The sequence below is a fragment of the Eleutherodactylus coqui genome, chromosome 6, assembly GCF_035609145.1.
Source record: "Eleutherodactylus coqui strain aEleCoq1 chromosome 6, aEleCoq1.hap1, whole genome shotgun sequence".
In the NCBI taxonomy this organism is placed as follows: Eukaryota; Metazoa; Chordata; class Amphibia; order Anura; family Eleutherodactylidae; genus Eleutherodactylus; species Eleutherodactylus coqui.
The window spans coordinates 96,214,209-96,232,031 of NC_089842.1; the positions used below are offsets into that span (position 1 = coordinate 96,214,209).

At 41.9% G+C, this 17,823-nt stretch overlaps 1 protein-coding gene across 2 annotated transcripts in view; it reads left to right on the forward strand.

The window, feature by feature from the left end:
• LOC136632390 (tetraspanin-4-like) overlaps positions 1–17,823 on the forward strand; it is a 97,787-nt gene that overhangs the window by 67,793 nt on the left and 12,171 nt on the right. For both annotated transcript variants that reach the window (XM_066607221.1, XM_066607220.1), the window contains 4 exons: positions 6,801–6,992; positions 8,685–8,759; positions 12,746–12,847; positions 15,611–15,739. In XM_066607221.1, the coding sequence (XP_066463318.1) occupies positions 6,801–6,992; positions 8,685–8,759; positions 12,746–12,847; positions 15,611–15,739 (498 nt within the window). The remainder of the gene's footprint in view (positions 1–6,800; positions 6,993–8,684; positions 8,760–12,745; positions 12,848–15,610; positions 15,740–17,823) is intronic.

Genomic DNA, 17,823 nt, shown 5'->3' on the forward strand with positions numbered 1-17,823 from the left:
TGTTTATGCTTACCACATAAAAAATGCAAGGTGGCAGCATTCCATAACAATTTAGATCGTATTGTGAACAAAACATGAGGCCCATCCACCACACACAGGCGAATCTTATTGATTGGCTTCCTAACTTTAAAAGACACCTCTCTTTGGGCCAAAAAGCCTCAAAATAAATGGGAAAGCCGTATACCTGGCTATATACTCTCACTGAGGCACCTGGGACAGATGGGTGAATGGGGTACATGACAAAAATGTAGGCAGCCACTCCTATACCAATGCAATGCATACAAAAAAATGAAGTCAGGACTTCCAACAAATAAATTGAATGCAATGGCTGCAACAAATACAGTAACAGAAACACATACCTCATCCCTCGCATATATTTAATTTAAAAATAAAACTGCACAACGGTTATACTAACTGCATAACATGCAAGGTTCTTAGCTTATATTTTCATCAAAACATGGGTGCCCATCTGGCATGGTCTTTTGGTCTTTAGATGTGTGCACATAAATATATGAGTCCTTACACTTTAAATAATTGTCTGGTTCTGCCAATATGGGCACCTTAAAAACTCATGAGTACAGACTCATTTCTGAGTTTCTTTGAGGTAAGGAAACATAGAATGTTGTAAGGAACTAAGTTTCTACAAAGCCTTTTATTTTAATTGAAAAGGTGGCCACACATGGGTTCTCAGGTCTACATGAAAACCAATTCCCTGACCTGTTCTTTCTCGACATTTGTATCAAGCCCTCACCAGTGGGACTGTTATATGTCTTATTGATATGTCATAGAAATCTATGGTGGAAGAACATCCTCCTGCAAAACAACAAATATGTATGTTACAACCGGGAAGCATTTCTTGCTACTTAACGGGAACCCCCAATTTCCATCACTGTTAACCATGTCATTGTGATTCCCTAGGTCACCTATTTGTACAGGCAGCTTGGGATTTTACCTGATAAGGGAGGGTCTGACCTCTGGGACCCTCGCCTATTGGGAAAGCAAGGGTACCCTGATCAACACAGAATTCAGTGGGGAAGTGACTGTTTTTGCATTCAGCCCTTTCAATTTAAAGGAGATGTCCCGCGCCGAAACGGGTTTTTTTTTTTTTAAACCCCCCCCCCGTTCGGCGCGAGACAACCCCGATGCAGGGGTTAAAAAAACCACCCGCACAGCGCTTACCTGAATCCCGGCGGTCCGGTGACTTCAATACTTACCGCTGAAGATGGCCGCCGGGATCCTCTATCTTCGTGGACCGCAGCTCTTCTGTGCGGTCCACTGCCGATTCCAGCCTCCTGATTGGCTGGAATCGGCACGTGACGGGGCGGAGCTACACGGAGCTACACGGAGCCCCATAGAGAACAGCAGAAGACCCGGACTGCGCAAGCGCGGCTAATTTGGCCATCGGAGGCCAAAAATTAGTCGGCACCATGGGAACGAGGACGCTAGCAACGGAGCAGGTAAGTAAAAAACTTTTTATAACTTCTGTATGGCTCATAATTAATGCACAATGTATATTACAAAGTGCATTATTATGGCCATACAGAAGTGTATAACCCCACTTGCTGCCTCGGGACATCTCCTTTAAGTGAATGGGAGTTACAGAAACTGCTGAGCACCTGTTTAAGATTAAGGGGGGGTAACTGTTAACAATGAAACCGAACATCTTCAGTTTTACATTAAAAGCATTTCTGAAAAGCTTTCCTACTCCAGAAAGTTTGTATATTCATCTAAAAACCCTAAATTCAATGTAATGAGCAGAAGCACAAAAGAAATTGGGTAATTATAATCTTCCAATCTGCCCACGATTGTGTTCAAGTAGAGGGTGAACAGCATTTTCAAACATGAATGCTCCTGCTGCTGTTTGAGCTTTTCAAGTGTAACCTTTCAATTAACATACAGAGAACGTAATTGTCCTGCGGTGGGCGGCCATGATTACATAGTGCCAGGAAAGTTACATTTGTTGATAGAAATGTTTATACAAAAAATAGAAACCAAGAAAAGTACTGACTTCTACATGTTGGGAAATCAGTGCCACCATGCTAAGATTATTTAAAGGGAATGCATCACTATATATTTGTTACTAATTAAAAGCAGCTAGTGAAATATTTTCCATTTTTCTATTTTTTTTATTTTATTGACTGCACATGACTATGGGAGCAGCCATCTTGCTGAGATGCTTTTAACAGCATTTAGAGATACACTTTACAACAACCTCATGGGAGGGGACCCATTGACTTCTATAGGCATATTCTTTACTCTATGCAGGGGTTATTGTTCGGAGAGGGAGAATAGATAAACTCTGTAAATCACCTATACTGAATAGTAGATCCTGTGTTATGTATATATTGGTGTTCGCTTTCATTGTAGTCCTGCCTGTGATGATACCAGGATGACTGCTGAAAAGTTTTCTCCATAGAACAGGAAGTGTCAGACTATTATTACACTTATTGGTCATGTGAAAACTGCAGGATTTTTGAATTTTTTAAACTACAGATCCTGACATAGAAATTCTAAAAAAAAACACCAAGAATTCTTTAAAAATATGTTTAACATAAAAACTTGATTTATACCATAGGTCATTTTCTGATTACACATTCTCTTTAAGCTTCTTTTTAAGATATGCCTCTATTTATCTCGATACATCTGATGGATGAGGTCAGGGGTGTAACAAGTACACATTGGGCCCCAGACCAGTTCTCAGAATAGGATCTCCCTCAAATGTAGTCACTACTGATGGACATTGGTTGACATATGAGGAGATGGGAAGGTTATGATCTATTGGTCCTCTTGGACCTTTTCTTCCAGGGGTACGATTTTAGTCCCTTGGTTACACTTCCACTTATTATCTTGCACTGAGTCATCCAACTTAAAGGGGTTTTCCAGGGAAATACTATTGATCGCCTATCATCAATAGTTAATCGCCCAGGGTCCGTCGCACAGGATCCTGACTGGTCAGCTGAGCAGGCACATGCTGTCAGCAGCATAAATACACAGAAGTCGGTGCAGAAGCCTCCGTGCCGACCTCTGTGTAGTGACCGACGCTTGTAACTACAGGCACAGTTCTCATTGAAATCAATGAAAGCTGTGCCCTCAGCTACAAGCACCAGCCACTACATGGGAGATCAGCACAGAGACGTCCACTCCAAACACACAGAGGTAGGAGCAGAAGCCTCCACACCGACCTCTGTATAGTGGCCGGAGCTTGTAACTGCAGTCACGGCTTCCATTGATTTCAATGAGAGGTGTGACTGCAGTTACGAGCGCCGACCACTACACAGAGGTCAACACAGAGGCTTCCACTCCGACCTCTGTGTATTTGCGAGCGACGACCCCGGCCGATCAACTATTGATTAGCTGATAATAGGTCATCAATAGTATTTTCCTGGAAAACCCCTTTAACCTGCTGAGTCCTATTACCTGCTGCACTGATATTTAGTCAGTTATATAGTTATTCTGTTGCTCCACACATATACTAGGGAGACCAGTTGGTTTACCTATGGCCATGTGGGTATGAAAGCAGGCCCCTTTAGCTGTTGGGCCCCATAGCAGCTGGTAGACCTCCTCTCCTTGCCGTTATACTCTTAAACCAATGTGATTGTTCCCAGCAGAATGTACCGTACAAGAATGGAATGGGAACAATCACATTGTACTCTATTGGCTAACACGGTACCAAACCTTGGTCTTGATTATACTCTTCAATCAGACATATAATCTAAAAGTTCTGCATGTGTTTCAGTAATTATGATGATTAACTTGTAGTTACAGTATATAAAAGTTGAAATCCCTTTAAGAACTGTCACATTGTTGTTCTCTATAGCCTTATGACTATGACACACCACATAACAAGATTCCTGAGATTCTTAAGTATTTCTAGGATGACACACAGAGGACTGATACATTCATGGTACATTCTGGGAATTATATCGCTGCAAGCAGGTGCTGAACTAAAACACCTTCCTACATTGTCATTAAACACCCACTTCAAATGTGGGGAGGGGAGGTGAGAGGGTGAAAGCAACCGCAAATACATCAAGTCAAAGATACAAAATATGTCTATTTCAATTTAACATTTTGAAAATGGAAGGAAGCTTACCCCCTAACATTGACTATATAGTCAGCAAATGTAAAATCGTGCACCTTTACAGCATATCTTTCTTTCCTTTTATTGCAGTTTTACTTATTTTCCAGTTAGTTTTTACTCAGCGTGGAAAATTATTTCTTGCTACCTACAAGCTGCCAGTGACTTATATTATCATCATTATTAATATGAATCCCTATTTATTACCTTGAGTGCACAAGGATGCTGCAGAGGTAATTGACTCATAAACACTCTACACCCAAGACGTCCTGGCGTATTAACACACAAATACATGATAGACAGGGGTGTAACTATAGAGGGTGCAGGAGATGCGGTTGCACCCGGGCCCAGGAGCCTTAGGGGGCCCATAAGGCCTCTCTTCTCCATATAAGGAGCCCAGTACTATGAATAAAGCATTATAGTTGGGGGTCCTGTTACAGGTTTTGCATTGGGGCCCAGAAGCTTCAAGTTATGCCTCTATGCAGCATGGTTTAGGTATGGGTACGGGTACAGATACAGATAGAGGGGGGGGGGGTCAGCTCACCTTTTGCATCAGGGCCCCTGAGCCTTTAGTTACGCCCCTGATGATAGACACAGAGCATTCGGCAATATTAACCAAGCTATGTAGAGCGCAAGCAGGAGTGTATATAGCTATGGAGGATTTGGAGATAGCAGCCACACCCAGACCCTGATGAGGCCCAAATGCTCCCCTGCTACATAGGAAGCCACCACTGTTATAAATGGCAAGTGGTAGGTGTGGTCCCTGTTACAGATTTTACATCGGGTCCATCAGGAACATTAAAGGGGTTTTCTGGGATTATAGTATTAATGGCCTATCCTCAGACACAGCCATGTTCATTGTGTAGCCACCAAAATGCAACTGTAGCTCTTTCCCATTCACTTGCACATAGATAAGGCATAAAAAGAGTGCCAAGTCCCATTGATATGTGTAATGCACCATGAAGACTTACAACCTATTAATTACGCCCCATACTTTAAAGTTTGGTGCGCTTTATACCCTGTACCTCACAAATGAACCACACTGGCACTGACAACCCGGGTTACCCCAGTTTTTTTAAAGCAAAACTGCTTACTGCAAAAATAACAATACATTTTGATAAATCTGAGGTATTGGTTAATATTTTGGCCAGAATATGCAAGCTCAAGATTCGCATCAAGGGTCCTCATTTTCTTGGGAGTCCATACATTACATTACAACCAAATCACAGAGAAAGGACATATCAATTTAAAAAAAAGCACTGCCAGCGGCTATACTTACTGGTATAATGATAGAGAGATAGAAGAGAAGGCAAATTGGTGGTGTCTATACCTGCCCTTGTATCCTTGTATCATTATACCAGTAAGTATGGCAGCTGGAAGTGATTGTTTTATAACTTAAGGATAGGTCATCAGTATTATAATCCTGGAAAACCCCTTTAAGTTACATCTCTGAGGACAAGGTACTAATTTGAGACTCCAAATATATGATAAGAATTGTCAACGGATGCTAGCATGCATGCTGACGGTTTCCAAGTAGGAATTGGAGATTTTTTTCTCCACTGCATACAGTATGGGCCTGTGCAGAATTGAGATTACTGCACTCAGTATGGAACTGCTGTCCCTATAGCTTGCTGTATATGGGACCTTATTCTCCTTTTAGAAATTCTTCAGAAATATGTAGCAATTTTTTATGCACAGCCTGCATAATGAGAATACTAAATTTTACATATCCTGGCTCTACAGCCAATATTTACCTTGGGTGCAGTTTTTCCTTTAATTATCCCCTCTTTTTAGGAGCAGCGTTCTATTTAACTATGCAAGTAAAAAATAGTAAAATTTGCTGCTTGTAGATTTAAAGCTGCAAAAGAAAAATGGCTTAAAAGCCCCTTAGTAATGACTTTTTCCTTGAAATAATCACCAGACAACCATTATAAAACATTGGAAATAGTGCAGGAAGCCTGATTAGAATTACTGTTCAGACTGCTGGAAGCTCGATAGGTGTTTATTAAGTTTACTGTGCATTCACTGAAGCATGAAATTCACAGCAATACCCTTCAAGCTCTCTGCATACATTTTGCTGAATATAATTTTTATGATTGCCGTTGGTCGTTTGAACATAAATTGGCACAAGGCTGCTGTGTCTGTAGAAGTTTGTGTTTATATGTGTATATATAGTAGATTGCAGTGATGGAGATTTCGGGGGTGCAGAAGTAGCAGTTGCACCCAGGCCAATGACCACTTTGCCACTTAAGAAGACACCAGTATTATAAATGGCACATGGTAGGTGGGGACTATGTTACTAGAGATAAGCGAGTATACTTGCTAAGTCTAACTACTCGAGCGAGTAGTGCCTTAGCCGAGTATCCTCCTGCTCGTCTCTAAAGATTCGGGAGCCGCTGCGGGTGACAGGTGAGTTGCGGCGGTGAGCAGGGGGTAGCGGGGGGGAGAGAGGGAGAGAGAGATCTCCCCTCCGTTCCTCCCCACTCTCCCCGCTGCTCCCCGCACACCGCCGGCCCCCAAATCTTTAGAGACGAGCGGGAGGATACTCGGCTAAAGCACTACTCGCTCCAGTAGTTAGCCTTAGCGAGTATACTCGCTCATCTCTATATGTTACAGATTTTGCATTAGAGCCCAAGAGCTTCAAGTTTGCCTCCGGTGTGTTAAATATATTGCTCCTGGGTGGAGATTGACTTTTTCTGATATAATCTTTCTTTTGCTGCAGCTTGGAGGATGTGGGATCCTTGGAGTTGGAGTCTGGTTGGCTGTTACGCAAGGAAAGTTTGCCACTCTCTCCATTTCTTTTCCGTCACTGTCAGCTGCCAGCCTCTTCATGGTGACAGGATCAGTGATAATGGTGGTGGGTTTCATTGGGTGCCTTGGAGCCGTGACAGAACACAGGTGTCTTCTGCTTACAGTAAGTGTTTAACGGTGTTTTAGAATACATTTATGTTCTATTGTGGTTTTTGCTGTGGTTTTACAATCTGTTAATATTGGTCACACCAATGTATGTATGAGTAAATGTCTCTGGAGGTTGTCTGAAATTGTGGTCATCAACTATTTCTCATCAGTTAACCCATTGACAAACACTACAATCAGCCTATACCAAGCCTGAAACGACTGATAAAAGGGAACTATAGATTGTACTCAATTGAATAGAGTGAATATAGATAAAATTGACTTTAGGTGTTACATCTGACCCAGACGTATTAGTTGCGTCCTAAAAGGGTGAATATATACACACTCAGTATAAATGCAGATAATACAAAAATGTAGAAAGAAGCACAAAATGGGGAATATGGGAAACTCCCTAATACGGGAAGACCCTACCTACTAGTGGAGCACCTGCCCTGATGAGGGCAATCCCACATCAGGTACCTGGGGCAACCCTGACTTTCCCTAGATGGTGACAGGGAAAAGTGGCAAGAAAAGATGACACTCAATGAACAATAAATCAAAAGTACAGGAAAGAAGATGTACAAACACCCCAGATGGTAAGTAAGTATCCAGCAGACTTAGCATAACTGAAACACAGGTCAGGACAACGATCTGCCGACAGGACCAGAAACACTTTCAGACAAAAGTATAACCGGCGTCCTCTGTGAGGAGGAGCCAGAATAAAAATACAGTAAAGCTGAGTAGCTGGATTGCCACCTCCCAGCCAACCAATCTGTCCATACACTGGCAGAAAAATGTCCCCGTTGAATTTATCTCCATCCCAATCCTCCTTTGCAGCCGGCGAGCTGTGACATTAGGCTTAGTGGCCCTTAATAGACATTATAGAAGAGACTACCAGTTCAGAGATCATAACCCCTAAATCCATATTAGAGCTAAAGCTACTGTAGTATTTGTTCATAAAACCCTGAACTTCTTGTAAGATAAGTGGTTTGTCAGTGACTGAGAGGCATTTATTAACTATGAACATGAATACAGTTATAGCACTGGTATTGTGCAGTGTTCATACTAGATCACTATACACTGCTGAAATGACAGTGCTACATAGTGCGCATAGAATAGGGTTTCCTGTTAATACCGCTATACAGTGTACAAGTGCAATATACTGCCTAAATAATAGAGCCATAAACTAGTCAGGTCCTGGGTTTCTCTATCTTTTAATGCCACAATTGTCGCCCTAAGGCCCTGTTGAAGAACAGAACATGAGTCCCTTGCTGTCCTACCATTAATATGTCACGAGCGAGTTGATATAGATGATTGCCCTGCCAAATCTTTCACCACTTACTCAATTTTGATTATACACTGATGAGCCAAAACTCCTCCAATACATGCAATTTAGTATACACTAGGAGTAACTGCAATTGTATGGTGGTGTTGGGCCTCCTGTCCCCCTACTAGTGCATAAGGGACTTCCCTTTAGCTCCTGCGTAAATCATCTTGCAATGAATCGTGATGGCCCCTAGATGGCACCCTGAAATATTTGCCACCTTTTACCCTCCATGTAATCCGACCTTGGAGGGATGAATAAATACAGGATCATTGGTTGCTGAATGGCATTAGTTGATGGTGTGTACTATAGATGGTTATGGATGCGATTAGGATGTCACATGTGATATATGGATGGATAAAAATGTCTCCTTTTGTCTTCCATCAGTTCTTCGTGGTCTTACTGATCATCTTCCTCCTTGAAATAATCAGCATGGTGCTATTCTTCACATACAATGACAATGTAAGTGCTCAACTTTTATTTCAGAATGATTTCTGAATACAATTTTGCTAGACTCGTACTAAAACAAAATGACATTTTATGATCCTTGAAAACCCATATGCGAAAGATCTCATTCAGCTATCAAATTTACAAGATGTGACACTGCAGATCATTTTGTGAAAATGACTTTTAAAAGGAGATGCCAATATTTTTCACATATCAGTGTATCCGGAGGTTCTCAACTCCTCTGTGCGCATTCAGAAACACACAGACTTAGTTTCATTGCAATCAATCCCTTTAATCCGGCATGAGAGGGCTGATTTGCAAATGTCTTGGATTATCAGATGCCACTGAAAACTATATTAAATTCACTAATGAGATTATAGATTACTTTACAGTTGTATGTTGGAAAGAGGTGCCTGACTGTGCCCTTGCTGGACTATGACATGTTCATGAAAATTTACTGTATATTGTCACCCATAAGATCCAGTGTGGTGTTGTAACTATGTTCATTTCCATAGTCCTACAACGTGTCCTTCTTGGACTGGATCTGCTTTTATGTAGACGCCAAGGGATATATTCCAATCAGCAAAATATACCGTAGCCCTAAGACTGAGAAGAGATGGCTAAAATGGACAGAAGAAAGTTTTAAAAAACTATTTGTCACTGAAGATGAATTTCAATAATGTAGTTGTTTGCTTTGGACTTTTTGTTAGAAGGATTCCCTGAGAATAAGCGGACCACGTGGCGTCCTACTATTGGACCCCCAACAATCAGCTGTAATCTGTGGGAGAACCTGGAAGCAGGTGTTCAAATTCTTTCCAAAGCCACTACAGGGGAATAAAGCATTACACAGTTCCAACTGAAATCATTGGGCTGTTGCAAGGGATACTCTTTCCAGCTACTCTCTGTTCTGGTTAATAGATGAGGGGTCCTGAATGACGGGACCCTTTTTTATTAAATAAGGCATTTAAGGTATGCTTATACGTAGCGTTAATGCTACAAATTTTCCGCAGTGGAAAAATTCTGAGCACTTTCACAAAAGACACAGAGTCAAAATATGCACCATCGATCGGATTTAGACTCGAAATCAGCTCAGCTTCCATAGTTGAATTCAGAAGATATGCGCTCCCCCTCACCTCTAAAGTCTTCGCTCTGTCAGCGCTTCCTGCATCGTGCACCTGGCAACCTCTAGTGAGCGCAACGCCACTGGTCAGGTTATGTGGAAGTTACCAGTGCTGCTGTGCTCATTAGATGCTGCCGGGTGCCTAGTGAAGGAAGCGCCGAGAATGTGAAGACTTCGGAGGTGAGGAGAACGAGGTATCTTCTGAAATTAGCTGCAAATACGCCAAGCTGATTTTGAAGAAAGAGAGAAAAAACAAACCATCAGAAAAAAGAGATCCGCGCTCACAGAAAAAATGCACTGAGGACAAATTCACATGTAGACAGTGGTGAGATGAAACACTTACTTGGAAGGAGGGGGGTATGATGCACAAATGCCCCCTCCTCAGAGTGTCCACCACAAGGTATAAAGCTAGGCTTCAAGTCACCAGATGATTCTCCAATCGTTTGAGATCAAACAGAACTTTTAATACGGCAACGCGTTTCGGTGCAGAATAGAGCACCTTTCTCAAGCCATTAATGGCTTGAGAAAGGTGCTCTATTCTGCACCGAAACGCGTTGCCGTATTAAAAGTTCTGTTTGATCTCAAACGATTGGAGAATCATCTGGTGACTTGAAGCCTAGCTTTATACCTTGTGGTGGACACTCTGAGGAGGGGGCATTTGTGCATCATACCCCCCTCCTTCCAAGTAAGTGTTTCATCTCACCACTGTCTACATGTGAATTTGTCCTCAGTGCATTTTTTCTGTGAGCGCGGATCTCTTTTTTCTGATGGTTTGTTTTTTCTCTCTTTCTTCATTATATCTGGGGGAGTTCTTCCTCTAGAACCCCCAGCCTGTATCTGCAGCTCTCCTTTATTTTGAAGGATTGGAGCACTGAGGAAAAGACACTCTGTGACCGCATCCACACAGCGTTTTTTGTGTGGACTGGATCGACCTGTGGCGCTCTCCACTTCTTTCTACTGCCAAGCTGATTTTGGGACAAAATAAGTACCAATGAGTTTTGACTCTGTTTTGGATGTTGAATTTGCCACAGAATTTACATGCAAATATATCCTTAACCCCTTAAGGACCAGGTTGTTTTGTACCTTAAGGACCAGACAATTTGTAGGGATTTTACCCATGTGGCGGTTTTACTGCTGTATTTTTTTTCCTTTAGTTACCAAAATTATTTTTGCTGCGTTTTTTTTTCCGTGACATATAGGACTATTTTTTTAATATATTTTTCACTGACTTTTTTTTCCGTTTTTCAGTTTTATTGGGGGTAAAATGCTAAAAAAAATGATTTTTTTAACATTTATAGTTTTTAAAAAAATTATTTTTATATTTACACTAAAATAAAGTATGGAAATGGGTTCCTCTATTTATTTCGGACGTTTTGATATATAGTATGTATGGTTTTGGTTTATAGGGCGCATACGGTGACGGTTTTTGTTGGCGTCTGCTTTGTGTTATTCTCTTTCTTATGTATGTATTGTTGTTTTATTCTGTTATTTTGTTTTACTTATTTATGTAATTGTGTTTTTTACTATCTGTGTCCCCCATGACGTCATATAAGACCTCTGGGGGACACTCACTTTTTTTTTTTTTTTAACTTTATTTGACATTTTCCCACTGTAGCTGGGGCGTCCATAGGAGCCCTAATTATAGGGGAAAGCAACCCCTGTGGTGACATTAGTCACTTGCAGAGCTGCCAGGGTCTAAGTCTGACCCTCCAGCTCTGCAGTAGCAGGGAATCCCGGGAGGTCAGATGACCCCCCGAGGCTCCCGTAGTGAAAGAACTTCTTACTTTCACATTGCCCAGACAGTGCTCATTGAGCACTGGATATCGGGGAAGCAGAAGGCAGGAAGGGTTAAAAACCCCTCCTGCCTTCTGCTCCGGGTTGTCAGCTGTCACTAACAGCTGATAACCCGTTCCTGTCTCTGACTGATTGCAGAGGCAGGAGACTTAGAGCACCGCCGTATTTTTACGATCGGTGGTCCTCTAAGCCCAGGACCAGCCGCCATATATATACAGTGGCTGGTCCTAAATGGGTTAAAAAGTTTTTCTCTAGTTCTGTTTCATCCTTCGAATTCCTTGGCATTGGTTGTATTGTATAGCCATCAGAGCAGTACAAGTGGTATAGCTGTCAGGAAGCCCAGCAAATAAGGGGCCACATTCACCCCCAGTCACCCACTTGCTACCTATCAGTTTCATAGACCCATTAAATATATGATAAAAGGTTATACTATTCTCCATTATTTCAAGTATAAAAGCCGTCATTAGGTACCCACCAACGGGCCCCTTTACTCAGAACCATTATGGTTCAGATTTTAGCTAGTTTGCGGGAATCTGAACAATTATCGTTCAGTATAAATTCTGCCAACAACTCAATGATTAATGATAATTATCGTTCGCCATTCAATCTTGGTCTATGTAAACAGGCAGTCGTTCATCTATGAAGAACTGCCTGTTCACTCTGAAAGGAGTTGGGTGGCTGGAGTGACCTCTGGCGTGGTCTACCTCCATTCAATAAGTGATAATCACTGTTGTGTAAAAGCACAGGAGCAATTATCACTGGGACGACTGTTGGTCGCTTTAGTACCTAACAATGGTCCCATGTATAAGGACTTAAACATACACAATAGGGTATGACATGGAGGTTGTTGGACACAATACGGAGTTCAGAGGCTTTAGATATTTCAGATGGTGGCCCTGTTTTATAGTGATGGTCTTCAGTACTATTGAACATGTATGTGGGCAAGTAACCAACACTTTACATGACTAACCTTAAGAGTCGCAATGACACGGAGCTCCTTTAAAATTAAATATGAAGAAGTAGCTTGTGATGTCTTACACTGTGGACTACTGAATTGCATAACCATTTCCCCTGTTTCCTTACACAGTTCCACAAATATGCACAAGAGGACCTAAAGAAAGGACTGTCACTCTATCAGACAGCGGGAAATCTTGGCTTGACCAATGCGTGGGACATCGTACAGACTGAGGTATACCTTACCCATGTCTTTCCCATTGACTTCAGTGTATAAATCTTATGCAGTAAACGCCTGAGCGTCCCCTAGTGGTGGCACCAGGTAGCCAAAATTTTAGCTCCAACCTCTATAAAGGCAGTTTATTTTTGAAATACATTCTGAACCGCTTTTGGTGTTGTACTACCTCTTTAAAAAATAATCAAAAAACGAATCCCTTGAAGCCTGCCACTGCAAATCTAATAAATCTCAAGGCAAATATGAAATATGAATGCCTTGAAAAACCAATTCTCTGAAGTTCCCAGTACATCAGCGCAGAGTAAATCTATGGATAATAAAAACAATCAGTCTGAGCATTGCCGTAGACGGTGGCAAACTCAAACTCGTACACTTTACATGATCCATTACTCATGGAGTGCTCTTGTCATGTAATTTGTGGTTAACAAATCCCACAATCCCGCTAATCCCCATTGAACTGGACTATGATGTATGGGAGCTTGTGGTGTCATCTGTAGTCAGATAGGATGAGAATGGGAAATGTAGAATATTGAAATAAACTGAAGATAGTGGAAATTCTTTCTAAATGCTTTATCAGTATTGGGGCATAGATTAGCTGCAGACATGTGCTTCACTGCTCTACTCCTGACCGATTTGCATGTCTGACATTTTCGAAAGCAGTAGTGGAAGTGAAACTGCAGAAAGTTACTATAGAAATGGCATAAAAATGTATGATACAGTCATTTCAGGCAAAGAATCAGAGCCTAGCATAGCGCACATTATAGATCCACGGCCTATAATAGTTAAAGGAGAACTTATCCGTTGTCAATATCAAAGCCACTAACTAAGGCTACACAGCAATTTTGACTGCAACTTCCGAGGTCATGCGCCCAAGGATTGCAGAAATCAATGCGATCACATTGCTTACAAGTATCTGTGCCCACAGCTTGCAGATCGTAATAAATCTATTGCTTTTAGAATTCCTCCCATCTGCAGGTTGTGGTTACTTGCAAACTGCAACAGCATCGCATCGACTACTATCAGATGGCGAGGTCACAGGTTTGCACTGCAGTATTTAGCCATGCGACCTGTTTTGCGGGCAAAGTCGCTACCTTAATCAGAGGGTCATAGAAAATGTAACCCGTGCTCCCACTCCTTGTCAGAGCCTTCAGCTGGTGGCAACAGCAGTATTCCCTATTCATGTTGCATCACTGCGCTGTTCATTACACGTACAGCAGCTGCTGCCGCCTTCTTTCTGCTACCCCTGGGAAGGTCGAGGAACAAAGGCAGGAAGGGGGCCAGCCTTAAGTTAGATGGCTCCCTGAGCTCCCCCTCCCCTCCGGTCATGAGAAAAAAACATATATTTTGCATTGATAGGCAGTCTACCTGTATTCTGCTTGTGCAGCAAGATAGCAGCATATCCATGTAATAGATAGCAGCTCAAAGTCACTGCAGACTGTAAGAGGGAGAGCGGAGCAGTGCTTCATCCTTACTAGCTCAGTGAAAAAAATACTGTACCAGAGCCAAGCTCAGTATATAAATACAGCATGAACCAATGTCAGGACATAGATACAATATCAGAACCAAGGTACTAACATAAATGCAGCCACAGAACCAAGCTCATAACATAAATACAGTAGCAGAACTAAGCAATTGTGTTGCAAGAGGGCTAATAGGCTGGTAATGGCACCTTGAAACATTAGGGGAGAGGAAACCGAGCCAGAAGGAAGATGATTCATGTATCTCCACAAGACACTGCCGTACGAAGGAAGTAGATGATCTGGCCGGGCTGCACAAAGGAGTTGATCACTCCAGCCTGCATTTGTCTACACAAACTGGTGGCTAGTGCCCTGTGCGACCACATAGGTAACATATAGCTAAGGCTGCTGTCAGGTGATATAGAAATCATATGGGGGGGAATAAGACCATTGGTTATAGTGAAGTCTACCCTTATTGCCAATGGGTACAAAGACATTCTAGACCATTTGGCATTACCTACCCTGTGGCAATACTTTAATACAGCTCCGTATCTCTACCAACATGACCAAGCACCATGCCATACAGCACGCAGTGTTGAGGCTTGGTTTGAGGAGCAGAATGTCTGCAAACTTCATTGGCCACCTCAACGTCCAGATCTCAATCCCATCGAGGATCTCTGGGATGAACTAGACTGCGGTATCAGTGCATGTCCAACATGCCCATCATCCCCTGCATCACTATCTGAACTCTCTTCAAGGCATGGAGGCAAATCCCTCCACACATCTATTGGAATTTGGTGGAAAGCATGCCTAGGAGGGTTACTGCAGTCATTGAGGCCTAAGGTGGCCCAACACCTTATTGCAACATGTGAATAAAATCGAATTTCATTACCACCTACATGTGGCCCAATACTTTCGCCAACATGATATATACTCCTCCTTTCAAGTTAGCATTTCAGAATTTATTTGCAGTTCAAGGAGCTATAAGTCTGCCCCCTAACCCCACAATGCTATGCAGAGCACATACTATACCAGGATATAGTACTGTACTTACATAATACCATCATACAGTGCTCAATTAGCAATGCTATATGGAGCACATACAGTATCGGCATATAGTGCCTAAATAATACCACATACTGTGGGCAATTAACAAAGCTCAATAGAGCTAATATAAAACAGCATTGATTGAGCAAGCAATTGGGCCATGTCCATTCAAAGGTCCCTGCTGTATATCAACTTTCCAGAATTTAGTACATGTTGACTTACTGGAGCAGCTTTCTTATTGTTTCCTTTAATCTTACAGTTTCGATGCTGCGGAGTGAAGAACTTCACCGATTGGCTGGAAATGCGGAATAGTTCACTCGTGCCCCACTCTTGCTGTATGGAACAGAGTCCTACCTGCCAAAGCAACCCCAGCACTTGGTGGAAAGATGTAAGCAGTCTAGTCTTTCTATATGACATGTCATTAAGTTGGGGAAATCCTTAAACATTTTCAATCTTAAGGGTATGATCACACAATACAGAGTAAATCCACCCCAAAATCCACGTTTTCACTGCAGAATTCACTTATTGTGTTACAGTGAGTAAATTCCACAGTGAAAATCCAAGGAATCTCCGCAACAAATAGAACATGCTGTGGATTTGGAAATCCACATCATGACTATCTTCCACTGCAGATTCTTTCTGCTGTAAGTGAATGGGGTTTGTTAAAACCCCATTTACTTACATTGTACTGTACATTGCTGTAGAATTTCGTCTCGCATTCTATAGCAATTCCACTATGTGTGAACTTAACCTTAGGCCCATGCTGGATGATAAGTTCGAGTACCTGTGGCAAGGACTAACAGTATTCCTGCTGTTACTATGCCATTGCATGACCTCTTACACGTCGTAAGACCACATCCTGTTCTTTGCAGCGCATTAAAGGGATTTTCCGGTGATTTTAAGTGAAAGTTATACACTTTATAAGGCGATAATATATAATTTTGCAAAATAATTTTATAAGTCCTGTACCTGTGGCCTCCCCCCAAGCTTAGTTCTCCATTGGTATCTAGTGGTTACGTCCTGTATGCTCCACTGTCTTACTGGTCAGGCATGCTCAGTGCCTTCAATTTCTGGAATGACACAGTTTGTACACTTGTGAATGCGCCTTCGTCAGTAACTGGCAGTGGGGCATTGTGGGAGATGTAGTTTTTGCACTCCCCGATGGCCATTTTAAATGACAATGTGAAAATTTAAAGCTGGCTGAGAAACAGGGGTGGCGCAGGTCGGCAAAAGGAAGGTACAGGAGTTCAGTTGGACTATTTAGACAGATGTTTGGAATAATGGCAATAAGTGGAAACGTTAGGGAAATTTAGAAAATTTCGCCCAGTTTGTGGAATCCCCTTTACTACTGCATGGCATTCAATTGATTTCTACCCTAAAGAGGTTCATAAGATTAAAAAAAAGATTCTGCTATTCCAAAAACAGCACCACTCTTGTCTATGGCTTGCTTCTATAATGCATGCCAGCCTCACTCACTTCAATAGGAATAAACTGCAATACCAGAAACAGCCTATGGACAAGAGTGGCACTGTTTCTGGATGAATAAAAATAAATATGTTTTTCATTACCCTCAAGTATCAACTACAGTATGTCACCTTTGCTTCTTGTCATTACACATGTAATATACTGGCCCCCTTAGGTCCTACTATGTGTCCTGCACCGCCTGTAAGCTATTATACTAGCAGCATTTGACCAACTTTCTAAGTAATAGGTCTGGAGGGCTCCAGTGATGTATGGTACCTACCTTGTCAGTCATCTCATATATTCAGAAGGAAGGTACTTATTTAGATGAGATCTTTAGCTCTGTAATCCTGGGCTTTCTGGTTCATGAGTCGGAACTACAATAAAGACTGAAATTGATGAAGGAACTCTTGACATCATCCAGCATGTTACCTGTGTTGATATAATAATTAGTATCTGGTGGTGGATCATCAGCAAATATTAGATCTCTTCAGAGCAGTGATACCTTCCTAGACTTGTTCCTAGAAAGTCAGAGGTAGATGTTTAGTCGAGTTACTTGTGGTGAGGTCAAGATCATGGATTATCCCTCAGGCTTAGGTTACTTCTCAGTTACCCTAAATCCATATATAAATCTTTCCAGCTCACCTGACAGTGGATATGTTAGATATGGCAGATCGCTGCAGTGCCGGAACAGTCATCAATCAGAGTAATTAGCCGTAAACCTCTCGGTGCAGCAGATTTTGGCTTTTTGATAAGGAAAATGCATTTGATTTATACCGCTCTACCTAGTGAATAAAAGTGTAGATCAGCCTCATCAACCTCTTAAATAACTCTTCCACTGAATATAAACCTGTAGTGTGACCGTGGTGGTACGCAAGGGCACGGTATATGACAAAGAAACTGGAGGCAAGAAGATGCCTTTTGCAGTAATTCTTGTTTAGTGATAGATTTGGAGCGAGATTTTGACAGAGTGATTTAACAGCGAGTTATCAAACCTGATGGTTGTCACCA